The sequence below is a fragment of the Crotalus tigris genome, unplaced genomic scaffold, assembly GCF_016545835.1.
Source record: "Crotalus tigris isolate CLP2741 ecotype Arizona unplaced genomic scaffold, ASM1654583v1 scf7180000021163.878790, whole genome shotgun sequence".
In the NCBI taxonomy this organism is placed as follows: domain Eukaryota; kingdom Metazoa; phylum Chordata; class Lepidosauria; order Squamata; family Viperidae; genus Crotalus; species Crotalus tigris.
The window spans coordinates 442,117-468,228 of NW_024098375.1; the positions used below are offsets into that span (position 1 = coordinate 442,117).

General features: G+C 37.0%; 1 protein-coding gene across 1 annotated transcript in view; it reads left to right on the forward strand.

The window, feature by feature from the left end:
* COL11A1 (collagen type XI alpha 1 chain) overlaps positions 1-26,112 on the forward strand; it is a 263,838-nt gene that overhangs the window by 15,061 nt on the left and 222,665 nt on the right. Inside the window, exons 2-4 of the mRNA XM_039369563.1 lie at positions 4,603-4,770; positions 16,787-17,000; positions 19,597-19,759. Of these exons, the coding sequence (XP_039225497.1) occupies positions 4,603-4,770; positions 16,787-17,000; positions 19,597-19,759 (545 nt within the window). The remainder of the gene's footprint in view (positions 1-4,602; positions 4,771-16,786; positions 17,001-19,596; positions 19,760-26,112) is intronic.

The window sequence follows — 26,112 nt, forward strand, 5'->3', positions numbered from 1 at the left end:
TCTGCTGAAGATCTTTCAGTAGTTTTCTGTAGTTCTGACCCCCCTGTTGTGTAAAGCATAGCAGTAGGAACAACATCTTTTGCCTTCTAAATTAGGTTTCTGAAAAAGACCACTTGGAGAAAGCGAAATAAGCAGTGGATTTGCAAACTTAGTACCGGAACTAATGACAAATTTCTAGGCTAAGCATGTCCTCAAGGATACACTGAATCTCATTTCCTGGCATGTGAATCTCCAGTTCAGCCACTACTTCATGGCTATTGTAGTTGTTAGATTTCAAGGTCTAAAGAAATGTCAGTAGACTGGGTCCTATTTGTGGTCAAGTTGCATTCCACAAAGCTCACTTCTGGTTTAAATAGTCTTATCTTGTGTGCTGGCCATGGTCATGTAAAATTAAGCATGTAGTAAGCATTAGTTTAATAAATACATACTGAGATAATGTTGCATGGATCTTCCTACACGAACCTAGAGAATATATTGAAAGCCCACGGGATAAATTGCATGAAAGACTTTCTCTTTGGCTTGACTGCTGTATAAACATAGAAACATGATCTTTCATTAAAGAGTAGCTGTTGTTAATAAACCCCATTGGGTGATGCTTTTAGATCATTAATGGAAATGCTGGAGAAGCTTGGTCTTGAGTTACTCCATTAAAATTATTCTTATGTTTTATGTTGTTCCAGTGTTGGCCTACAGGGTCCGGATCTTATAACAATTAATGTACATTATGCTTGATTTTTTTTTAAAATGGAAGAAGTAGTCTGGACTAAAGGATAAAAGTCAAAAGTCTGGCTTGTGTCTGTGGAGGTAACATAAAATGGAAATATCGTCTGAAATAAAAGAAATAAGATTTAATCAATTTCTTTCCAGAGCCAAATTCAACATCAACCCCACATTTCTACAAGAAGGTGTAGTGTATTTTGCATTAGTGCATCAATTTTCCTTTTCCTTAGGTAGAGCCTTTTTCTCCACTTCCTGATATTTATTGCCAATTGATCATTATTGTGGTAAATGAATCAACAGGTAGTGTTTCTTAGACCTGAATTGTTGGTTATATAGATGCTCAGTATCTGCTCAGCTTCAATGCCACTATACATTGTACAAAGAGTCTATAAAATCATAGAAAGAGCAGAAAGAAACATGGGTTTCTACTACTTGAGCTATGAATGTAGCTTACATTTTTTTCCTGACACTAGGCAATGAATTATTTAATCTGGGTTTATTCTTCTTTATAATAAAAAAAATGTTATCTAGCTGAACTGTGTCAGTTAGTCTTGAGTCCTAGTCTATGAAAGAGATTTAACTGTATTAATGGGAGCTATGTGATTTAACTGCTGAATCCTTTTTTTTTATCTTTTGAAGAGATCTTGTAGATAGCTTGTGTGTGTGTGTGTGTGTGTGTGTGTGTGTATGTGAGAGGAGGGGGGGGAGAGAGATCTCATTCATGTACCCAGGCCAGGCAGCACTCAATACAAGGATTAGTAGAACTCTACTTTATTGATATAAGTATGAGAGCAGAATCTTGAAAACCTGTCAGTTTTCCTCTGCTGCCTTTTACATCAAACAGAATCAAGGCACCTTGAGATTTTTTTCCTCACCCTGTCTTTCCCAGATCAAAGTTAAAGTTTACTTAATAGTTCTTGCATTCTTTGGCTGTCTCCATACTACGGTATACTATGTCATAATCTCCTTAATGGTATGTACATTGCATTCTCTGGGGATAATTATCTAGAAACTTTGTTTCTGATGACATCTGAGGTCTGTCCTGCTGTTCTATAACTGAGAATAGCCAAACTGAGGAATGAACAATCAGTGCTATTTTTTTAATCTCATGATCTATGATATTCATAGCCAGAACAGTAGCAACAAGATATAATACTTTGCATCATGTATCCATGTGTGTGGTAAAAATAATGCAATTAAATATCTCTATGTATATGACTGTGCTAATATCCTTGCGGTTCATCCTGTCCATAGAGTCTCACAACTAGGTCCCACTGGTTTCATTGTCCCCTTCTCCCAAGTAAAGGTCTGTGGAGAGTCTTAGTCATCCAGGTTGTAGTTATCCCAAAGGTGGTTTTTCACAAGGCAACTGGACTTTCTTGTTTTGCTTTGAAAATATTTCGCTTCTCATCCAAGAAGCTTCTTCAGCTCTGACTGGATGGTGGGGAAATGGAAGGATTTATACTCCTTGCAGACAGCTGGTCATTTGCATTTGCTTGAAAAAGCTTCTTGAATGAGAAGTGAAACGTCTTCAAAAAAACAACAAGAAAGTCCAGTTGCCTCATAAAAAAGCACCTTTTTGGGCTTCCAAGTAAATATTTATAGGACAATATACTTAGGTCATAAAGTATCTGGGACCTCAGCCACAGTGATTGCACTAATTACGTATCACGCAAGGCCAACTTTTCCCCTTGATTTGTTGAATAAAGTACAGTCAACTGAATTGAAATGCAAGCTAATCCAAACCCAAATTAACAATGTTTTGGCTTAGTTTGCACCCTGTAAGCCATAATTCCAAGTAAATTGACATGTAGTCATTTTGGTCCTGTTGGAACACTTAATCAAATGATATGGTGGTAGCTTTAATGTGGTTTTGATGGGCTTAGGTGGATTCTTAAAGTATTAAGAGAAAAATGCTGGCAACAGTGGAAAGTGTGTGTATTCGTTGAATTTTGACAGATTTAATGTTATCTTAATTCTTGGCAATTATGTACTTTAAGCACTTAGTACTTGTCATTATATGCTCAATATAGCCAAGCTTTCCTGTTGAGGTTTTACCTCTTCTTTTTGCTTATCTGATTTTGGTCTCCTGTCTGCTAGAAATATAACTGATGAATAAAATGTTCTGAAAGTGAGGTTTTAGCATTGCTTATTAGCAAGTAGCTTTTCTAGTAGAAGTCTCTGGTTCTATAGCAGGGAAACCATTATTATTACAGAGGGTCTGGAAGATGCTAGAAGCTGGATTCTTCTGAAAAGATTGCCCATTTGCCAACTCAGTTATGGGTGGCAGTGAAACAGTTTGACAACTTTGGCCATCAAATGATAGGGACGCACAGGGAAGGAGTTGCTTAGTGTGGCAGAAACAGCTGGCTTGTCACTCTTTGCTCCCTCTGCCCCATTTTTTTTTTCATTCTGAAAATGTTATTTGTGGAGACAGCAATCATGCTTTGGCCTCCAATCCCAACTCCTCACCTTTCCTGGGAATGATGCTAGCGATCACTTTATTCTTGCTTCCCAAAAGAGCGAAGTGTTTTGTTTCCAGTTTTCCTAAATGTCTCACCTTTCACACAGCTACACTAACAATGCCTCCTGCCTCAGAATTACAAGAAACAATGATTCTGATAAGAGTCCAAGTCTTTCCAGTTTTCTTATTGTAGGAAACATTTCCTGTGATGGCTCAGGCCATAACTCCCAATCTTCCCAGTTGTAGGAATGGTAATCCAGTATACCTAGGAAGTGTAAGTCTGTTTCAGAACATTCAAATCTCCCTTCAGCTAACCAAACTATTCTTGATGAACAAGCTGGCAAGAAACTTCGCATCTCATTCCTGATTTTGTTGAAATCTATGGGGTACTAATAAAGGAGAATAGGATTGAAATGATGGGTCCTTGGTGTTCTCTCAGCTTGGCTGTTTTCTTGCAGACATTTCATTGCCCAAACTAGGTAACATCATCAGTGTTATGATGGTGCTCTGATGAAAATCATTTTAACTGGACTCTCACGTCTGGACCTAAACTTTTACACCTTGTAGTTTCATATTTTAAACCTGTTTTTAATTATTTGAATGGCTCCTTGTTTTTATTGGCATTAACACGTTTTACACATTGTTTAGAGCTGGAATTGTTATCCAGATTGTTAGCATATCAAGTCTGCAATAATAAAATAAAATAAAATAATAAAATAAAATAATAAAATAAAATAAAATAAAAATAAATTTATCTCTTAAGATGGACTTATCCATTCAAATCTTCATTCAAATCTGCCATGAAGGGTATTTTCAGGAAGTGATGTCACGAGTTATTGCTGTAAAGATCTGAATTGGCTAAGAAGCAAGATGGCAACAAAACTCAGGGCAGTCAAGAGTGGGAAGAAAAAGGCTTAGGTTCATTCTCAAAAAAAGCAAGTTGAGTAAATGGAAGGCATTAGTCAAGTTGTACTAGATGACTATAACAAGGGCAAGAGGGATATTTGCTTTTTGGGGGGAGGGGTGTAGCAATATGTGTGTGATAACTAAAGAACAGGTTTGTACTTCATTTCTCTCTCTAAAATACATGTGTTGACAAATGCACCATTGAAAAAGATGAGGTGCAGGCAACCTGCTCTACAGGTGTTTGTATTTCAGCTGTCATAATTCACAATCCATTTGCAGACTGTGCAGAAAGCAGTTTGTTAATGTTCAGGCCAATATTTTAATGCATTTCATGAGCTGTGATGGAACCTGGTTAATTTAGTGGGCCAAGGTTGGCCTTGTGGTTGGATCACTAAGATTGTTAGAGCTTCTTGCTGTAAAGTGAGAAATGAGCTTCCCCTTTTAAAAAAAAGATGGGCAATATTTTGGAAGGACTACACATATTCTAAATTCTTCTTTTTCTCATTTTTCAGCTGAGCCAGTGGATGTCCTCAAAGCATTAGAATTTCATAAATCTCCAGAAGGAATATCAAAAACAGCCGGAATTTGCATAAACAGAAAGAATTCCAAAGGATCAGATGTTGCCTACAGAGTTACAAAAAATGCACAACTCAGTGCCCCAACTAAACAATTATACCCAGGTGAGTCAGTGTAAATATTATATTGGGTATACATATACATATATGTATATGGAATGGATTTTCAGTATTTATCACTCTTTTAATTTTACTTTTCTGGTAACCAGTTCAAAAGTTCTCATTTTATTTTCAGTTTATATAATCAATAAATTTACATCAATTTAGTTTTAAATGGAAATTTGAGAAATAAATCAGGTGGCTAATATTCAAAATTATATTGTGAATATCAGTTGCTTAGAAAAATGAATAAGTGGATGGAAACTAGTTATTAATATAATAGAACTACAATAGAACGTCTTGTCCGAAGCTCTGGGAATGTGATGTGATCTCACAAAGTTTTTCTTATGTTCCTTAATTCATTAGAGCCATTAAAAGTACTCCTCAGTTACACTAGTCAATCAGTTATCGTTCAAAGTTGCAATGGCACTCAATGAGTGACACTTATGAGTTGTCCTTGAGTTGTCTGATGTCCCAGCACCTCCCCTTGCAATCTAAACTCTTGGCACCGAGCTTGCACTTAAGGTGACTGCCCCATCCTGCAATCCCACAATTGCCATTTGAGACCTTCCCTTCTGGCTCTCTACAAGATAAGTCAATGGGGAAATTGGCAGAGAAAGTCACAAGTCGCTCATCTAAGTCATTCTCACTAATCTTTCTCCTGAGGAGTGCACTATATGGATTACGAGACTCCAGCATATGCCTGCCTGAAGCACCCCCTACCGGACTCTATAGTGCACACGTCCATCTGTCTGCATTCACACGTTTACACAGCTTCCCATCCCATGTCCTCCTGCATTCATACTGCACCACAGCTCTCTTTTCTGCCCTCACCCACACTCTGCACTGCAGTGCTTCTTCCTACACTTGTCTGCAGTTAGCCCAGCCTTCCCCCCAGCTGCACTTCGTAGCACTTGCCCACCAGCCTGCTTGCAAGCCTCCCAGGACTTTTGACTTCCTGCTGATTTCCCCATTGACTGATTTTTGTTGCTTGGAAGCTGGCAGGAAGATACAAGTCCTCGCTTAACAACACACAATCCTTACTTAATGACAGCAATGGAGAGTGTTAGGATTGCAATTGCTAAAGGATACAGTCACATGATAGTTGCCTTTATGACTGCATCGCTTAGCGACAAATTCCAGTCCCAATTACTATGAAGCATGGACTATCTATAGTAATATTTGTACTTTATTAAAAGTGGCAGTGACAATGGGTTTTTATGCACTGGTAAATTTACCCAGAAAACCATGACATAATCTTTTAAGTTTCCGACAGTTTGGAAACAAACTTTGTAAATTAGAGGCTAGGCTAATTGTAGTTAGAAGGTGCTTCAGGTATAACTTTGAACTCAGGAGTCAGCACTGTGGTCTCACCCTTCCCCATTTCTTTTACGGGTTCAATAATTTCATGTTTTTGAAATATGAACCTTCTCTTTTCTTAATGCTATATTGTCAGTTGAATGATTCTTTGTTGTAATTAAATCAAAGTTTCATATTATCTTCCGTTGAAAAACAATGAGTCCATTTTCAGCCATTGACCTAGTGTCTGATCGTGAAGAGTACTGCAGCAAATTCAGAGAAGTGTGTTAGGAGACTTTCAAAGGGAAGAACATATTGTGACAGGACCATAACCTCCCCCACCCTTTTGTTGGTAGAGTTGCCAAGTATTATATATTACATTGTGTCTTCATGGTCTGTGGTTTAGGGAATCTCATACAAAGCTAGAAGCTCTCCTGTCAAGAAAGTCAGAATGCAAAATTTGGAGTTTGTGTTGAGCACATTCTGTTTGGTAAATTTAACTGAAAACAGACCAGATTCTCTTTGAAGGCCTCTGCCCTGGAGTCAATGGCATATATATACACATGCACATATATACACACACATACATACACACACACACACACACACACACATACATATATATATACACATACACACATACATATATATATACACACACATACATATACACACACACACACATATATATACACACATACACATATATATATATACACACACATACATATATAGACACACACATACACACACACACATATATGTACATATACACACACACACATACACACATTCACACACACATAATTTCTATTGAAGAAATTTTTAACAAAATAAAAGCAATACCAGTATTAGAAAAGAAACAAAGAAAATAAAAAAAGAATAGTGAATAAGTAAGAAAGAAAAGAGAAAATGAAAGAGAAAAGAAGAAAAATGTATAAAGGAGCAGAATCCAATCTTTTTGACAGTACTTACAGAGGCATTTATATTTTACCCTCTCTCCTTTTCTAAGGTTATATCCTCATTTCCTTTTTCTATAAGCCATCCTTTCTAATCATCAAACCTATAAATCACAGATTCATTATTTTTTGTTCACCAAGTGGAGCTCTTTCAAGGTATTCTAAGTTCTGTTATTTCATTATATCCTGTAAAAAGAAATGTAGACCACTCGGAATCCCATTTTGAGCAACATGTGAGACTTTGCGGATATAAACTGTTATAATTGTTATATTATATAGTATATCTATAATCTGTTCTATTATCTATTCTGATTTACTTGCCATGTTTGATACAGATACAGGATTTATTTCTACTTCCTCAAATTAATACACACACAAACACAGGTTCTGGCTGAGCGCAGCTTTGTTTAGGCTTTTTATAATTTTTCCTCAGGTATCTATGATTTTCTTCTGATTATCTCTAACAACTTCAGGAAGCAAAATGAACATAGAAGAGATCTATTTCACCTTGAGGCAAGGCTGCAAAAGTCTGTTGTTGCAGGCTTAAACATGTAATTTTAATATGTAGTCTGCAAGTTACAATGAGTAATTTTATACTTCTATGGAAAATACTTGACTTTAAGAAATAAACTCACATCTGATACCTTTTTTTTTTTCCTGGACTGAAACAAATATATGTTTCCTGCCTTTCTATTAAGTGGTCTTTAATGTTGTAAGGGGGTAAACACTCAACACAAGTAACATAAACCCCCATTAATGGAATTCACACAACTTTTCATCTGTCTGTAACAGAGAAGGTGTAGAGAACAAAGGACTAAGTAATGTACTTCCTGTGTAAGTATCTGTATTTCAGGAGGAACAAAGTTGCTGGTTGCCAGAAGGACCCGGTTTAAATCAAGCATTTGCCAAATAGAAAAAATGAGCAATAGCAGAATAGCAATGAATGCAAAAGCAGCTGAACCAACTACTTATTGGGGCCCCTGCATTGAATAAACCAGGTTGCCATCTTTAGCCTACTTTCCTTTTCTATTGATGATGTGACCATGTCCCCCAATAGACAATTTTAAAATACCTACTTTTAATCAAAAGTATAGTGGGATGAATATAACAAAGCTATCCCAGGGTGGAAGACAATAAAAATAAGGAATGTATATTCATTTCTTCATTGAAATCATTTATTCTGATGAGAACATTTCCAAATGGTTGATAATGAATATGTATATACAGTGGTTGGTGGAGAAAATCTATCTATGTGGTCGCTAGAAGTCAAAATCTGTTTTATGGCACATAATCAGTCAATAGGCAATGTGCTGTGCTGAAGCTGCTTTCTACTGGCTTGCAAGAACCAATTGTTAAATTTTCTGGAATTGTTCATGCTGGTTGGGAGCAGAACTGAGACATGACATCTAGTGCACTGATTAGTTTTTTTGGCAGAATATATGATGTATACACACACACACACACACACACACACAGAGAGAGAGAGAGAGAGAGAGAGAGAGAGAGAGAGGGAGTGAGTCTACAAGAATTTTGGAAAACAAGTTTAATTAAAGCTTTTAAGGGCAGAGCACAAAACCTGCCTAAGGAATTTCTGGGAATATTATTAGGATGATTTCCTTTCAGGGAAATTCTTTAAATAATGGAAACTGATGCATTCCTTATCCTAACCCAGATGATTTTTTTATTTCTATAATACAAATGGGTGGTCAGCCTTTTCTGAAAGACGGCTGGACTAGTACACACGTGAGCCAGGCTGATCCAAAGGCAGACAGAGCCATGGAAAAAGTATCAGCAGCAAACAAGTACCCATATATTCCCCCCCGTTCCCAAACTTTCCAAAATTCCAATTGTAGAATAAAAGAATAACAGAGTTGGAAGGGACCTTGGAGATCTTCTAGTCCAACCACCTGCTCAGGCAGGAAACTCTATACCAGGCATGTCAAACTCACGATGTCACGTGACATCGCGCGACGTATCAGAGCTTTTTCGCCATTGCCGGCAATGGGGTGGGTGCAGCTCTGGTATGATGAAAGCGGCCCGTGGGCCGGCAGTTTGACACCCCTGCTCTATACCATTTCAGACAAATGGTTGTCCAATCTCTTCTTAAAAACTTCCAGTGTTGGAGCATTCACAATTTCTGGAGGCAAGTTGTTCCACTGATTAATTGTTCTAACTGTCAGGGAATTTCTCCTTAGTTCTAGGTTGCTTTTGTCCTTGATTAGTTTCCATCCCCTAATCATCTTTGTTGCTCTTACAGATTTCCAAATTTTAAACATTACAATACAAAAACTTGGTGGCAAGTCACAGTTATAACAGGAATAGGGGTGGAGTTGGATGGGGAGGGGACAGGATGGGACAGAATCATAGAAAAAATGGTTAAACCCACCTACGTGCTACTTATTTCTGTTTAGCACATTGGAAAAGTGGCCTGTCTTTTAAATGCATATAGTGGGATTTAGGTTTCTTGCTCCCTGACACCTTGTGATGTTTGATGAAAGAATGCCTTAACCATTTGTCATTCCTCTGTGCTTTAACATCATCCATCACTACATTGTGACATTCTTTTGAAAGTAGGTGTCATTTATGCAATTCTGAACAAGTCAAAATCTGGTAGCTGAGTTCCAAATTAAATGTTTCCAGTTTATCTTTATTTGCTACTCCACATATCCATGCTTATCATTTTTTTAATATGTGCAATGTAAAGGGGTGGGTCTTACTTTGAGAAGCAGCTCAGATTTGGGATCTTTTTTTAAAAAAAGTAAACTTAAGAAAAATGAGGTGCAAATCTTTGTCTTCTCAGATGGAGTTGCCCAATGCCATCTTTCCAATAGATCCTATTGGATGCATCCTATTGCAGCTCGTGGTCCGTTAAAGCAACAGCTGCTGTTCAATGATTGGCAAAGAAAATGAGCTTTCATTTAACCAACTTGGTTACTCCTCGTGGCCATCCCTTGGGCCCTTGTGCTTTAGCAATGTTTTTCTGCCTCCTAACACTCTGTCCTGAGGTTTCACTTTCACCAATAAGAGTGGATGCTCGAATGCTGCTCAGTCTTAAATGGCGGTGACTTAGTCATTGTTGCCTTTTAGAAGCTGTGAGCAAAGAATAAAGGCTTCCGGCTAAAGCCAATGTACAGAGGAGCAGGACAGATGTCCCCTTTCATGTGGTACATAGGGAGAATAGAATGTTTTCAGAACTGAGAGTTAACACACAATGTATTCCATTCTCCCTCTGTACCAGAGTGTTTTCTTTTTAAGACGGTAATGGAGTTAGTAATTTCAGCAGTGATGGTTGTAGCTCATCCTTGTTTTGAGTGCTGAGTAAATTCACCCTTTAGATAGTTTGTGGACAATCTCATTAAATAAAATGGCCTTTGGCACTAGCTTCCTTGGTCCCTCACCTCTTTCTTTTGTGGAGCCATAGGATTTTTTACTTCAGACTTAAGGCAAGGAATTTGTATTTATAACCCAGCTGGCCTCATTTGGGGAGGTGCAGGTATATTTTTAAAAAGTCTTTTGGAGAGATAAGGGGAGAAGGTAAATTATTACTATTCTCCACCTGAATGAAAGAATGGGGGGGGGGGTGGATTCTCAAACAAAAGGAGCAATAGCCATTTGTGGAGTAGAACAGAAACACATACAAAGTTGTTTGCTTACTTACTTACTGATCAGAAGTAGTTCTTTGAGCTTGAATAAGAATTATGTGACTTAAGATGATCAAAACTGAGCACAGAATGGTTTTATAGCCTCCAGGATAATAGTTCCCAGAAAATGGAAATCCAGGTTACAGGTAGATTCACACATCATGCTAAGCCAGGATGACTGAGAATCTCCATAGAGAATTAGAGCTAAGGATTCTTGAGGAATAAGGATTCATTGTCAGTCTCTTGAGATAGTCCAGACAAGTAGCACAAACCATGGGTACTAACACTACCTTTGTTGCCAGAATCTTGCAAGTCTTCCCTACTTTTACTTTCCAAAAAAACCCCTAGGGATGTCCCTTCTTAGATATCTTCTCTACCTACCCACTCCCTGGAACTCATATTTCATTTATCAGACCATTGCCAAGACTGTAGCTCATTCTTCTGTCTCCCAAAGTCATTCTCACATACTGTTACATTCAGCCTGCATCCTGAGCTTGCTTGACCTGGAATGCAATGGTACTTTGAATTTCACCTTTCCCTGCATTTTATAATTTTGATCAAACAGCCTGCACATGTGCAAGTGTGTGCTTATGCACATGTGTGTGAGAGAGAGTATATTAAAGGGATTAAATAGGTCTAGAAAAGCACAGCTCATGAGAAAATGCATATTAAAATGTTGGAGTTGGACATTCTGAACAGCATTTGTAAAATATTGGTAGATTAATGTCAGAATGGTATGCAGTAGACTGATGAATGAAATGCAAACTGAAGGAGGCTGAAATAGAACTAACCCATGCATCTTTAAGTGAAGGAGATAATTAAAATATGGGCCCTTATGCCCATATTAGCCAAAATGTTAGAATGACGTTATGCTATTGACTTCTGGCTCTTACTGGTTTAAGAGCTACAAAAACAGGAGGGGGTTGCCTAGATTGCAACAAATGGCTTCCCTATTTCAAACCAAAATTTCCGCAATGTCAGAATGGGCTCGAGGTGAATTTGTCATGGCCCAAGTTTGCATTGAAGCTAGACAATCATAGCCAGAGAGCTACCAGATCAGTGGTGGTGTATCTATCTCCAAAGTCCCTGCTAGCATCATGTGAGCAGGTTGAGAAATGGGCATGATAAAGAGCTGTGTCTTGTTGTATATATAAGTGCCTAATAGGCTTAAGAAGCTTTTGTTAAAGAGATTAAAATGAATGAGCATTGTGGTTTGTCCTCGTTGTTACTGAAGCAATGCTAGTCTTCTGTTGCAGCTATTAGTACCTAGGCCTCATCTCCAGGAGAAGGAGCTTGTGCTTACACAATGCATAATGGAACACAAGAGGATAATATTTGTAACCCTGATGGGATCCACCATTAGTGGAAATTGGACCTGAAGACTAAATATGCTTAGTGCTGACTGATCTTTGATCATTCTGATGGGACCTGCTGGGTGTTGCAGTTCAGCAAAATTAGAACAGTCACAGGTTCCACATGCTTGCTAAAGTGCCCCTGAATACACAGCAGATATTGCAAGCATTTTGAATTTTCAGCCTATCAATTCACACCAAGCCTGTTAAAAGAAAAATGCTCATGCTATGCCAGATAAATCTAAATAAATTCAAAATTTCAGAACAAGTCAGAGGGAGAGACTTTCCCCATTAGAGTATGGCTAGATAACAGACTGGCTCCCCTGCCACTTCTCTGCATACAAAACCTAGCAAGGTGGCATCCCCATGATCATGTGATCAAAATTCAGATGCTTGGCAACTGGTTCATATTTATGACCGTTGCTGTGTCCCAAGATCATGTGATCTCCTTTTGCGACCTTCAGTCAAGCTCAGTCAATGGGGAAGTCAGTCTCACTTAATAACCGGGTTACTAGCATACCAGCTGCAGCAATTCACTTAACAATGGCAGCAAGAAAGGTTGTAAAATGGGGCAAAACTCACTTAAACATCTCACTTAACAACATAAATTTTGGACTCAAATGTGATCATATGTCGGGGACTATGGTGCTGATTGTTTGTTGGCAGTAACTATGGGAAAGGGTCTTTTTTTTTACAGTAAAAAAAAAATGACTTCCTGCAGGGTTTCTACCATTTGTTTGTATCTGACTGAAAGCACATGCCTAGACTGGATGAATCAGTGCTCCCCTGCCTTAAGCATTCTCAGCATAGCTTTTGGATGAGGTTAGCAATTTGGACAAGGCAGGTAATGAGCTGTATTCAATTCTTGAAACTTCCCTCAGCCTCCTCCTCCCGTTTGTAGACCAGCTCCTTTTCTTCCTTTTGAAGGTTACCTGTGCAACTTAGATCTTATAATACAGAATCATTTTTAAAAAGTGGAATGGTTGGTAAAATGAGCTGTAAATAAAATGTAAGTTCCTTTACTGCAGCCATATCTCAAGTTGGTCTTCTGGGCTACAATTCCCATTGCAGCTGGTGGTGAGTGGTATCATCTGAACTTTTGCCATCCTTATCAAAAGGATTATAAATCAAACACCCATAAACCTATCCACAGGAAAGCTCAAATGATTTGTAATATTATTTCAAAGTCTTCCATAAGTATAATCTGTTTAAGCCCCTGCTCATTTACAAAGGTTTTAAGGAGCTTAAATAATTGGAAATTTACAGAGCATGGAATACTTAAGTGCTACAAAGCCACTTTAATGAGTGGACCCAGCAAATACAAATTGTTTTGTGGCCCAACCCCCTAAAATCCTAAACTGTTATAGCTGAGGTAATTTAAAAGTTTAAAAGGAAATTAAAAGGTTGCTTAACTCTTTTTCTCCTCCTTTCGATGTATTTTATAAATATTAAAAAAGAATGATACTCAAGTGTGCTAACAAATCCTCTCATCACTCTAAGCAATACCACTGCACATAATCTAATATAATCCACCATAATCCATAATCCAGATTATGATTGGATTAAAAGCAAAATGGTGTGGACAAACCTACATGGCTGCTTTCAGATATGTAATAAACTATGGTTACCATCTCTCACTTGGTGTTCCAGTTCTCTCATTCCCTCCTAGTAGAAATAAGTAAACAGAATCAGCCAAACAGTTAACCAACTTCAATTAAATAGAGGTTATAATTACAATTGTGTTTTTTGGGGCAGCTGTGCTACAGGAATCAAAACCTTAGAAGTCAGAAATGATGTGTTAAGATACGGTATTTGTTCAAATTAGCAGAGAATCTAAGAGCAAGAAGGGTTGTTTGAGTAATGATGAAACTCTAGGCCAGGGGTCCCACAACCTTGACAACTTTAAGACTTGTGGACTTCAGCTCCCAGAATTCCTCAGCCAACTGGCTGAGGAATTCTGAGAGCTGAGTCCACAAGTCTTAAAGTTGTCAAGGTTGCAGACCCCTGCTCTAGGCAATCAGATTTTTAGACAAGGTTACTGCCTTACCCCTTTTTGCTTGTCACTTATGATGTTAATGATCTCATTTCATTGGATTACTGTAAATGCAGTTATATTTCTTGGCATTTGGGAACTTTTCTGATAGGACTAACCAATGGATTTTAGTCCTTCCAATGTTAGTCAATTCCTGGCTCTCCCTCCAGTATAAAAATAGAGACAACTGTTATTATCATCTGTTCCACCTTGACCTCCCAATATTCATTAGGAGAAAATGATATATTTTTTCTGTCATTTGAGATTTTCTCCAGTTCTGAGATGGTCATGCTATAAAAATAAAAGACAACCATAACATATAGCTTATTTTAAGAATAACCAATTTCATATAGGCTACTTAGTCTTAGGGGAAAAAAAACACCTTTTGGCTTTGGTTCACATAGTCTCATTCTTTTCATGATAAATCAAAATGAAATCACCAGCATAACAGAAAAAAACCTATGTATAAACTATGCTGACATGAAAAAAGGAGGCCCATAATAGTAAATGTCCCTCACCCTAACATTATTAAAAATCTGAAACTCCAGCAATAAGCTTTAATAAGCTTGCTCATTTAAAAAAAAATAGTTTGGCAGACAGACTTCACCATATAGCTATTATAGATGACCTCATCCCACTTTCTTGGAAGCAACAGCAGCGAGGACTAGAATATTGAAAGTAAATGGCAATAAGGCTGAGGGAGAACTACAGTGGTAGAAATGTGTTGACAGATGTCAGCTCCAGTTGCTGCTTCCAAGCTGTCTTGATCCTAACAGCAGCTTCCCTACAGATTTTCACTCTAGCCTCTCCTTTACTGAAAGATTTCAACATATATGTCATATACAGGTAGTCCTCAAGTTGCAACTGTAATTGAGCCTACCCATCATGGCTGTAACTCGAGGGCCTCAAAGCGGGTCAGTCACATGACCAACTTGGTTTTATGATTCCCCCCCCCCAGCAGTTGTTAAATAAATCATTGCAATTGCTCAATGAACAAATGATTGGAGCTATGGCTGCGGCTTTGCTGAAAACCAGAAATAAATGCCTCTTTGGAGGTGGGGGCAAAACCATAATCAACCATGGTGGCATGATCACGGAACATGGCAAGCTGTCATAAATGCAGCCTGATTGCCAAACACACAATGTGTGAGATCATGTGACTGTGAGTGTGTGTGTGGGGAGTAATGGTTGGAGCTTCTAATCCAGGTCCTAAGTAACCCCCAGGCAGGTGTGTAGGAACTTTGAATGGTTGCTAAGCAACCACTTGTAAGTTGAGGACTACCTGTGAATCTTCAAGAGAGTTAGCTAAGTTACTGCTTAGTTAAGGGGTGTCAAACTGCAAGCCCATGGGCCGGATGCGTCACAAGGATGCCGGCAATGGGGAAAAAGCTCTGATACGTCGCGCAACGTCACGTGACATCGCAAGTTTGACATGTCTGGCTTAGTTCATTGTGGTGAAGATTCTAATCTTACAGGAGGCACTTATTCCATACCATTTTTAAACATAAACTCTTTTGTACATTGTCAAAAACATGAACTCCAAAAAAAGAGAGGTCTTCTCTTGATTCCCTTGTATACTTCCCTATTTAAGGGAGATTCACACACTGACATCATCACTTATAAGGATTGTGGCCTGGAATGACCTGACTGCTGTTCTTGTGGGCTTAAATTATCACACATTCTCCTTCCTCTTCCTTCTTCCTTCCATCTTCTCTTGCAGGCCAAACCTATACAAAGTCCCTCTATGAGGGAGATGGGCAGTTTCTAAATGTGATATATAAAGAAATAAAATACAGCATGTTCTTCCTCTTTCTTGCCACATGCAAAAATAACATCAGGGTGCTTTGTCATGGCTTTTTGTAATTATACTTTGAATATGCTTCTTAAAACCCACATAAATACATATTCTCTTAAAAATGTTGGATTTGCTTAAATCAAACTAAATCACTGAGACAAATGTTATCAATTCCATGCACATTTACCCTTCTCAAGGAAACTCCACTGGAACTTATTTATTTAGAATTGCAAACTGACAGCAATTGCTGCTTACTTGGAAGTAAATTCTACTGAAACCATGGCTCTTGAAGAACGTTAAAACAAATCAGTTTTTTTATATAAATAAAGAGCAGGTTCTACTGCAGTACAAACTGATACATAATTCACAAAGTCTATTTAGCTTCAGCTATTGTTGCCTTGAAAAAGTGTACAAAAATGAGAACTTGTGTAAGTATTTGGAAATGTATATGTAAAAATGTGCATTAGTAAGAACTGCCTAAAAATTTAGATAATGGGGAAATTTGCATAGATACATGTATATCTTATGAAAAGAAGTACACAGAATATGTAGGATAGAGAACACTGCACAACATTTAATTTTTTTTTTGAAATTTATGATGGAGTAGATAGTGTGCATGAATAAATATAGTATGGATCTAGACTGATCGTCATATGCTAAATTCCAAATAAATTAAATAATGAGTATATGAGCTCCATAGAATCTTAATAGGACTGAAGTAAGGTTAGTGGAAATATTATGTATTGTAGATTACACAGTGGCCAAAGTTAAATGCAGTGTAAAACAAGAAAGCACAGTAGCTTTTAAAAGAAATATTCCTACAATGGAATTTGCAGAATTAAACAAAAAATGTAAAAAGTCTGATCCCCATTCTAATAAAAAAGCATTCCAAAATTGTGTTTTTTGCTCTTAGGATTTGTGACATTGGATTGTTCTCTTGACAGGTGGAAAATTTCCTGAAGACTTTTCAGTTCTATTTACAATAAAACCTAAAAAAGGAGTCCAGTCCTTTCTTTTATCTATCTACAATGAACACGGCATTCAGCAGGTTGGCATTGAGGTGGGCCGGTCACCTATCTTCTTGTTTGAAGATCAAAATGGAAAGCCTGCCCCAGAAGATTATCCCATCTTTGGTACAGTCAATATTGCTGATGGAAAGTAAGTGGAAGATTATGATATCTGTGTGAGTTATTTGAATATGTTGTCAATTAAGGGTACCGATGTCAGCCACCAGATGATTTTAAACAAAACATTTTGCATGGATTTTTTCAGTAGGGTTTGAATATGAATCTTTGCCATATGATTATTGGCATCTTCCTGCTGCTTTGTTTGTTTTTATATCTGTGTATCATCTTCGTTTTGCTTTTTGTATTCTATTTCCCTTAACATACTACCTATAGTAGATGATCTTCTCCTATTTTCTCCATTCTTCAATGTGTGCTTCATAGTATGCTGTCATATTCCCTTCCCAATAAGATCTCATTCATGCCATAAAAGGATGAAGATACCAACCTGACTGGTTTTGATTTGCATCAGGAGACTAACCTGAGTCTATAAATATGCCGTCTTGTTCAATATTACCCCACAGAGTATAGGTAGTTCTAAACTTATGAACCACAGTTGAATTTCAATTGTACGTCACTGAGGTTGCATATCAAGGCATCCTATGACTAGACCCAATTTTTTGACCATTTTTACAGTGGTCATTAAGCAAATCACATGGTCCTGAGTCTGAATCCACATCCCTGAATGAATGCTTTTTGCTAGAAATCAGCAAAAAAATATTGCAAAACATAGTCACATGACCACAGGATACTGCAACCAGTCATAAATGTGAACCAGTTGCCAAGCAGCTTAAAGGTGGTCATGTGACTGTGAGCAGGGCAATGCAATATTTTACAAATGCCAGATGTTTTACAGTCCAAGCTTGTCAATGGATTATTAAGCGACAGGTCATAAATTAAGAACTATCTGTGGAGTGTCAATTTAATGCTTTCAAATAAATAAAATTAGCAAAAATAAATATTCTTTCAAAATAGAGCCCTTTTCGTATGTCCCTTTCACTCTATTATGGGAGAATATTTAAGCAAATAGAAAATTTACCAGAAAACTTTTTGAACTGAGAGATGGCTATGAAAACGTTAATCTTGACTTGTGTCAGTAAGACAAGCTGAGCTAGTGTTTCTGTTACAAAATCCTCAAAATCCATTGTATTTTTATACATCTCACCTAGAGTCAGTCATTTTTCCTTACAATTCCCATTGAGAAACACGTTTCCCAGCTCTCCCCACTTGTTTTGATCTGCAACTCATATATGGCTGAGACTGGGAGTTTTGTGTCTACTCTGTGCACAGCCTTGGTCAATGAAGAAAATTTATTCAAAGAAAACACACACTCAGCCCAAGAGGCATTTGCCCCTTGACCTCCCTGACCTTCAGATAGAATTTCAATTAAGAGGTAGCTAGGATCTTGCAAGGAATAACAAGAACACTGAATTCTAACAACAGTTTATTGGTTTAACGTTTGATGCCTGTACACTCACACATATATTCTTACTTATACTCATTCCACATTTAGGACCAGCCAAGCCTGAAGGATGTCAGCATGCTCTTTATCCTTTTGGAGCTTTTACATTGCATGCTGCAAGCAAAATTTCACTATGTGCAATGCTAATTAGTAATAGTAATAGTAGTAAAGTTGGAAGGGACCTTGGAGGTCATCTAGTCCAACCCCCTGCTCAGGCAGGAAACCCTACACCATTTCGGACAAATGGCTGTCCAGTCTCTTCTTAAAAACTTCCAGTGTTGGAGCATTTACTGATTAATTAATCAGTAAATTAATTCAGTGATTAATTAATCACTGAACATTTTTTTATGTCTTTGGCCAGATCATGATTCTGCTTTTTCTTTCCCTTACATCCTGGAATCTTGGAATGTGAGGTGCTCACTTCCAGATAATGATTACTGTTTTTTTATGAGACAGAATTTTGTATTGTCTTTCATTGCACCTTCCAGGGATGAGGAGGAAGAGGAGGAGGTGGAGGAGGATTTTCCTTATTGCATACTATGTACCTTGTTGCCTAGTATCTTCCCAGCCAAACTAGCTAGGGTGATTTCCAGTGGGATATTGGAGAACACCAGTGGTGGGCTGGAACTGCCTAGTAGGACCATTTTAAGATTTTTTTTGGCCTTTGAAACACCTATGAGGTAGGCTTAGAGTTAAGGTTGGGCTAATGCCTACGGTTGGGTAAAAGGAGGGAGTTAGTATTACACTGCTGCCATGAGTAGAAGAAATATGGTCGCCCAACAGCGTTATTATGTTTCAGGATATTTATGGTACATGGTTGTCGTTTTTTTTACCCTAGCCCTGAAGATTCTGTGGATGAATGACAGGATTTTTCTGTCAGGGTATGCATTGCTTGTATAGAAAAGTCATAACTATTTGATTTTTCCATCGGCATACTATGTGAAAAAGATTGATGTCCAAACTACATTTTATATAGCTTTTCTAGACACATTAGATCTACAAGGATGTCGTTGTAGTGCTTACCAAAAGCATCCAGTAAATTTGCTGCAAATTTGCTGTTTAATAGCGATCCTCATTGCTGGAGCTACTGAAAAAGAGTTTCTAGTTATAATGAAGAAATATAGCCTTTCAATATTTTAAGCAACTATAATTACTCCATTGATCTTAAGATGTAAATTTTCTAGGTAAATGGTTTCTTCTTTTTAAAACACTTTGATTCCTATATTAGGTGGCATCGGGTGGCCATTAGTGTGGAGAAGAAATCGGTTACCATGATTGTGGACTGTAAGAAAAAAACCACAAAACCACTTGAGAGAAGCAGCCCGGCGGTCGTTGACACCAATGGCATTACTGTCTTTGGAACACGAATTTTGGATGAAGAGGTGTTTGAGGTAAATATTCAGCTGTCAAATGACCACATATTCAATCCTATGTGAACAGAATAATCATTGAAGGCAGAACATGGTAAAATTGCTGTGTGCAGGCAATCTTGTATAAGGCTTGTGGAAAGTACATTTCCAAATGAAAACATTGTGCTACAGTAAACATTTTGAAATACGGGTAGATTAAGATGATGCACAAATACATTTGAAATAAATGATTTTTAAAATCTTAGTTTTGCAGATTTGGATATATCTGTATACAGATTTAGAGGAGAGCATTATTGGTTGTAATGTTCCATTTGTTTGTGATGTTCCTGAGGGTCTGTCAGTCTCTTATTTCATCCTTCTGATATGTTATCTCTGTTGCTGTGCTTTGCTATGGCATGTGAGTCCATTCCTGGATCACTCAATCTGAAACACCTGGTAATGTAGCAAAACACTAAGTCATTTCTTTCTTGCCAGCAGTAACCTTTATTCCTGCTGTTATTTTAATCTGTATGCACAACTATTGAACTGAATGAAAGAAAGACAATTATCTCATATAAATCTGATATTATCATGAACATTGGTTTAGAGTTTGGAGTCTTAAAGATGTACGATGTCTAAGTAAAAAAAAAAAAAATCCCAGTAGCACTGCAGGAATCTGATTGCTTAATTATATGTGGGATGGCATCAAGAAGTTCACCTTTTGTGACCTGAGTCACTATTGTAATGACTGGGGTTAGGGATTTGGGAACTCCAATGTATTTCCACCTAAAATGAACTATGGAATTTTCATCATACTGAGATGAAAAGAGAAGAAAAGTCAAAACTTTTTGCAGTGTAAACTTGTTCAGGAATAGATTGCATTTCCAAAGTAGGCTGGTCTAAAAGCAATGCAGCTGAAGTGAATCCAATTGGTCATATGAGTAAATGCTAATTAAAGTACAGCAGTAGACTTATGAAGCTGTTAAAATTGGTATAACTATATGGATTGAACAGTCCGTTTATCTATCAGTAGTAATAGTGAGGCTGCAGTTCTGAACTCAACATAACTCAGAAAAATGATTTTTAAAATGTGGGTGTGTGGGTGTGTATAGAAAGAGAGAACTGCCAGGAAGGAAGGAGCTTCCCTCTAAATTGTATTACATTAATTAAAAAAGAAAAGGCTGTTGCAGAACATATGTTGGAAATAAAAAGCTATTTGGGAGGGCAAATCCTGGGGAAAGCATTTCAGAAACAAAATAAAGAATAATCTTTCTAAATAAAATTGATATTTCCATTGCAAATACCCTTAGTAAAATTGCTGTAAAATTCTGTATAGTTGGTTTATTTTACTATATGAAAAGATGCTAAAGATGTTATAAATGTCTAGGCTATGTTGTAATAGAAGAGAATTCACCATTGGTTTGGCTTCATAATCTCTATGACACGGGTGTCAAACTCGCCATGTCATATATTGCCACGACGTATCGCGAGTCTTTTTGCCTTGCCAGCAATGGGGTAGGCGTGGCTTTGGTATGATGAAACTGGCCCGTGGGCTGGCAATTTGACACCCCTGCTCTATGAGCTTTCTAGTCAGCTGTGTTTCATTCACAACAAGTTGGGAAGGGGAAGTACAACTCTCCTACTACTTATTTGAAATTGACGATGCTGATCTCAAGTATTTTCCTTTCAGGGTGATATATCCTTTGTAGACATGGGGAATACTGTAGTGCAAACATCTTCACATGTGTATGAGTCTTATACAACCTTGTTGTTTCTCATTATAATGGGCTATGAGAATAACTTTGGGAGACAGGGGGAAGAGTCACGGTTTAGATAACAATCTGATAAAGAAAACCTGAGTTCAAAGTATGAATGGGTGGAGTAAGCATCTAAGATGGAACCTTCCCTAGTTATCTGAAAAGTAAAGGCAGAGGAGGGAGAAAGTGATTTCAGATATGTAAGATACTATTACTCCAACTTTATGATAAAGGTAGTTTAGTACTCAGTTTCAGCCTAATTTTGATTAACTGAATGTTAAATTATAATCCAAGATCATTTTTTTTAGAAATTAAATATGTTAATTCATGGGATTGAGTGTGCAAATAATAATCATGACAGCATAAAAAATAAACAGTCTATGTGATATTTGAACATAGCATGCTTTACAAATATATAGCATGCCACACACACACACACACACACACAAACATACTGTACATACACACATACACTTGCTTGGATAGAGCTGAGTATTTACTGCTGGATGCCCTTCCTGACACCTATGTGGAGTTCACAGAAGATGTTTTTTCTTTGCACCCTGGGAGAGAAACATCTGCTGCTACCTAGGATTGAATCTCAATTTTCTGAGTGGGAGGGAAGCATCTTTACCACTAGGCCACCACACCTAGTTTATTTATGTGTATATATACACACATACACATGCACATAAATAAATACACACACACACACACACACACACACACACACACACAAACACTTGTACATTGTGTTCTATGGCCTGTGATGAAAATTGGGCATCTTTTGGGACAAGAGATTTTCTGTGCAGGTCACCAGAATTACACATCAGCTTGTGTGATACATTATGGTGAAAGGAGAGACAGGTTATCATGGGGAAGCCATTTGGATCAGTCTTCACATTACATTTATAAGTGTGTTCTGGATCTTTCTTCCAAGAAAATACATACATTGAAATGACTGTAAATAAGTGTAATATTTCAGCCTTCCTGTAATTACAGAGGTGGTCCAGAAAGAACTCTATTTGTGACTTATACCTTTTGATATTTATTTATTTCATAAGTCTTTCCAGTAACTAAAGAAGGTTTGGCAAAAGGAAGTATATTTTTCCACTATTTAAAATCCAGGAAGAAGGATTATACAGACCACTGAAATACATCTGTGCAAAGGAATCTATATGGGAGACTGAACTTTTTATAGGAAGTATTCCCTAGAAAGGTTATTTTAACAGACATTTGGAGGGCATTTATGTTTTCAGGCGTCTGATTTTACAAGGCTGTCACATGCCAAGAAAAATAATTGAAGCTGAAAAGATGGTCTTTAGGAATGGATGTGGTAGTAGTTAAGTCTTTCTGCTCCCTGCAGATATGGTTAGCAAAGCAGCAAAAATATTTCAGGTTCATTTGGATTGAGGCCAGGTTAGTTTCTGAAAAATATAGAGTTAGAAGTGCAAGCATTTCATTTACAATCAGCATTATTTCACCGCATGAATTTCTCACATTTTTAGAAATGTTTTTTTTTTCAAAATTTGACTTAACGTGTAATTCAAGACTTTAGAGTTTGAGGAAAAATGCACTTCAGATTGCCAAAGGTAATTATAAAAGTTTAGATAAGAACAGCAAAAAATAAAAATAAAAATTATGCTGGATGTTTCCCATGTCCCTTTTTTTAGTAAGGGATTTTTTTTTCCTAAATTGAAATTCGAACTGAATTTAGGGGGTATTTTAGAACTTTTAGAGAATTTTAAGGAAAGCGAGTAAATACTTGATAAATAAAGTAATAGTTTTGGTGAAGAGACTTCAGAAGAGAACATGTAATATTTGAAAAGATGTCAGTGATACAAAATTCCCATCTCTTCTTTTCCTCTTAATTATGTATCAAAACTATTTATCAGCAGAGGTTTATCGAAGTCTAATACAAATATTATAACTCACATCTGAATGCTAGAATGGCAGAGTTAATTAAGATGGCTGTATGGAATAATTTAAGATTGATGAACATTGTGGAATGGTGTTGAATATTTTACACATAAAAGCATAAAGTCTAAACACTTTTTTTTTACTGCTTCATTTTCTGAAGAGGATATCTCAGTGCAAGCAATTTTAGTATCTCTGCTTCAACTCTAGGCCCTGCACATTTAAATTCAATATTATTTTATTGCTCTAGTTGCAGATAGTTAGTGAGATGGTTTGAATTCCTGCAGTGTTTTCCATTTTGCAGCCATTGCTACATGCATTCTCAAGCACAGTCCTGTGGTTTTATGTATGAGCTAGGAAGCCAAGAATGATTCGTCTATGCTAGGTTTTAGTGGATGTATTGTTCCACCCATGGGCAGGATTTGAGAAAGTAACCATTAAGGACTAAATATTTCAATATCTATGTCAGTATGTATGTCAGGATTTTTTTATTTTACCAATATCCAGGGTATCTATGTCACACATACATTACTAATGAGATATTTGCCACAAATAAGCATCAGACACTAGACAAACAAAGGCATTGGTGGCTTCACTATAAGAACTAGGTGACAAAAGATTTTAAAAAAAAGTGGCTCAACATTGTGTAGGACAAATGCTATAAACAACATCAACATTTGAGGGTTTGGGTTTTTTTTTTTTTCTAGATCTTTAATAAGATGACCAACCGTCCTCCTTTAGGGAGGACAGTCCTCCTTTTGTGAGTTCTATCCTCCCTCAAAAAGTGTCCTCCTTCATGTCCTCCTTTTCAATATTTGAAGACTAATCTGCAGGGCTTTTTTTTTCCTTCATAGAATGCTCAGAACGGCGTTCCAGCACCTTTTTTGATGGGTTTTTTTTTCAGCTTTTGCATGAGCTGTGCTACTCCCACTACTGGCTTTTGAAAGCCAATAGGAATTGCTGCTGAGCGCGCCAAAACACCCGGCTGGCAAACTTTGCACATGCAATTTGACTGCATTGTTGTTGCAATGAATAAAATGTTTCTTTTATTTACGATATTTTTTTCTTCAATTTATTTGTGTCCTCCTTTTCATTGTAAAAAAGTTGGTCACCTTATCTTTAAAGAAAATCTTTATGCTAAAAACAATGGAAAATTATGGTATCTGAAGAACCATTAAACTATTGTGGCAAAATTTGGGCCTTGGTATATTAGCATTATATCTTAGTGCCACTGTCAAATGGCTAAATGGAACAAAAATTGGCAGTGACTTTACACATAATAATTTAATTCTTTGAAATGCTTTTCTGTATTTGGAATGTAAACATCCAGCACTGGGAACAGCACTGTTTTTATGGAATTTAATAAGTAGTTATTGGCCTAATTAATGGTTACTCAATTGATTCAATAAAATAAGGATAAGAAGGCCCCATTAAATTGGAGGGAGTGCATAAATAGTTCCTCAGCATTTCAAATATGGCACACAGTTGGACACAAGGTGGTGCCATTTATCTACAAGGACTTTATTATAATCTCCCAGTTTATCTCAAATATTGTAATTCTTTAATAAGCATCTTAGACTCTTCCTTACACATTTATTAATCATTCCAGGTCAAAGTTAATGTAAGCAATCGCCTTCATTGGGGTTGATTAGAATTCTCAACCATATTTCTGTTGAAGCTTGAAATACCTTGAAGTGTTTTCATTTATTTTCTGAGAGTGTTTTCTCTCCTGGATTGCCAGTCATTTCATGAATAAAGGTTGATGCTACAACAGTAATGGATATGTTTACACATTACTACATATAATTGGAATTTGTGTTTTCTGGTTTGAAAAGGCAGACATAATTAAGAAGTGTCCAATATGGAAAAGATGATAATTGGTAATTATTAAAATGGTAAATGTGGTTCACAGATGTGTTCATTGGGACAAAGAATGATGAGACAGAGATAAATGTATGTATATATTCAGTGATAACCTCAGTAATGGTAGTGAGGTTGGATTTGGTTATGCTTTACTATTGTTTGCTTAACCATAGTTTATTGAATAATCCACAGTTGGTTGGGTTCATATAATATAATAAACCTTAGACTGTAATTTACCTACCACAATTGCTGAGTTTACATGGTCTGTTAAGTCAAAACCAGACAAACTACATTATAGCTTGGCAAGATGTATAAACCAAGCCAATATTTGCCAGCTATAGGGGGAAAAAAATCCCTGCATTCCATGTGGGGGGGATAATCAGTAAAATAATCTGAAATAAGATCGTTGTTATTTGTATATTTATTTATATCCCACCTATATAATTTTTAAAAATAACTAAAGATGGTGAACATATCCGACATACCTTCTTCCTCCTATTTCCCCTCAAAACAACAACCCTGTGAGGTGGGTTGGACTGAAAGAGAGGGACTGGTCCAGGGTCACCCAGTTAGCTTTAATAGCGAAAGCAGGACTTGAACTCCTGGTCTCCTACTTTCTAGCACAATGCCTTAACCACTAGACCAAATTGCTTCTCATTATGATGTCTATACTGTCTATACAGTTATAATGCAATTACATTTTTAACATATATTATTGTCTCCTTTTTAGCTTTCTGCTGAGTTAGATGGGGATGTTTCTCTCTCTCAGTATATCAAGAAATAAAAAATAAGGTGAAAAAAGTAAGCTAGGTGAGATGGGCAGCAAATAAATTTAGGTTAATAATAGGTTGTTCTACAGCT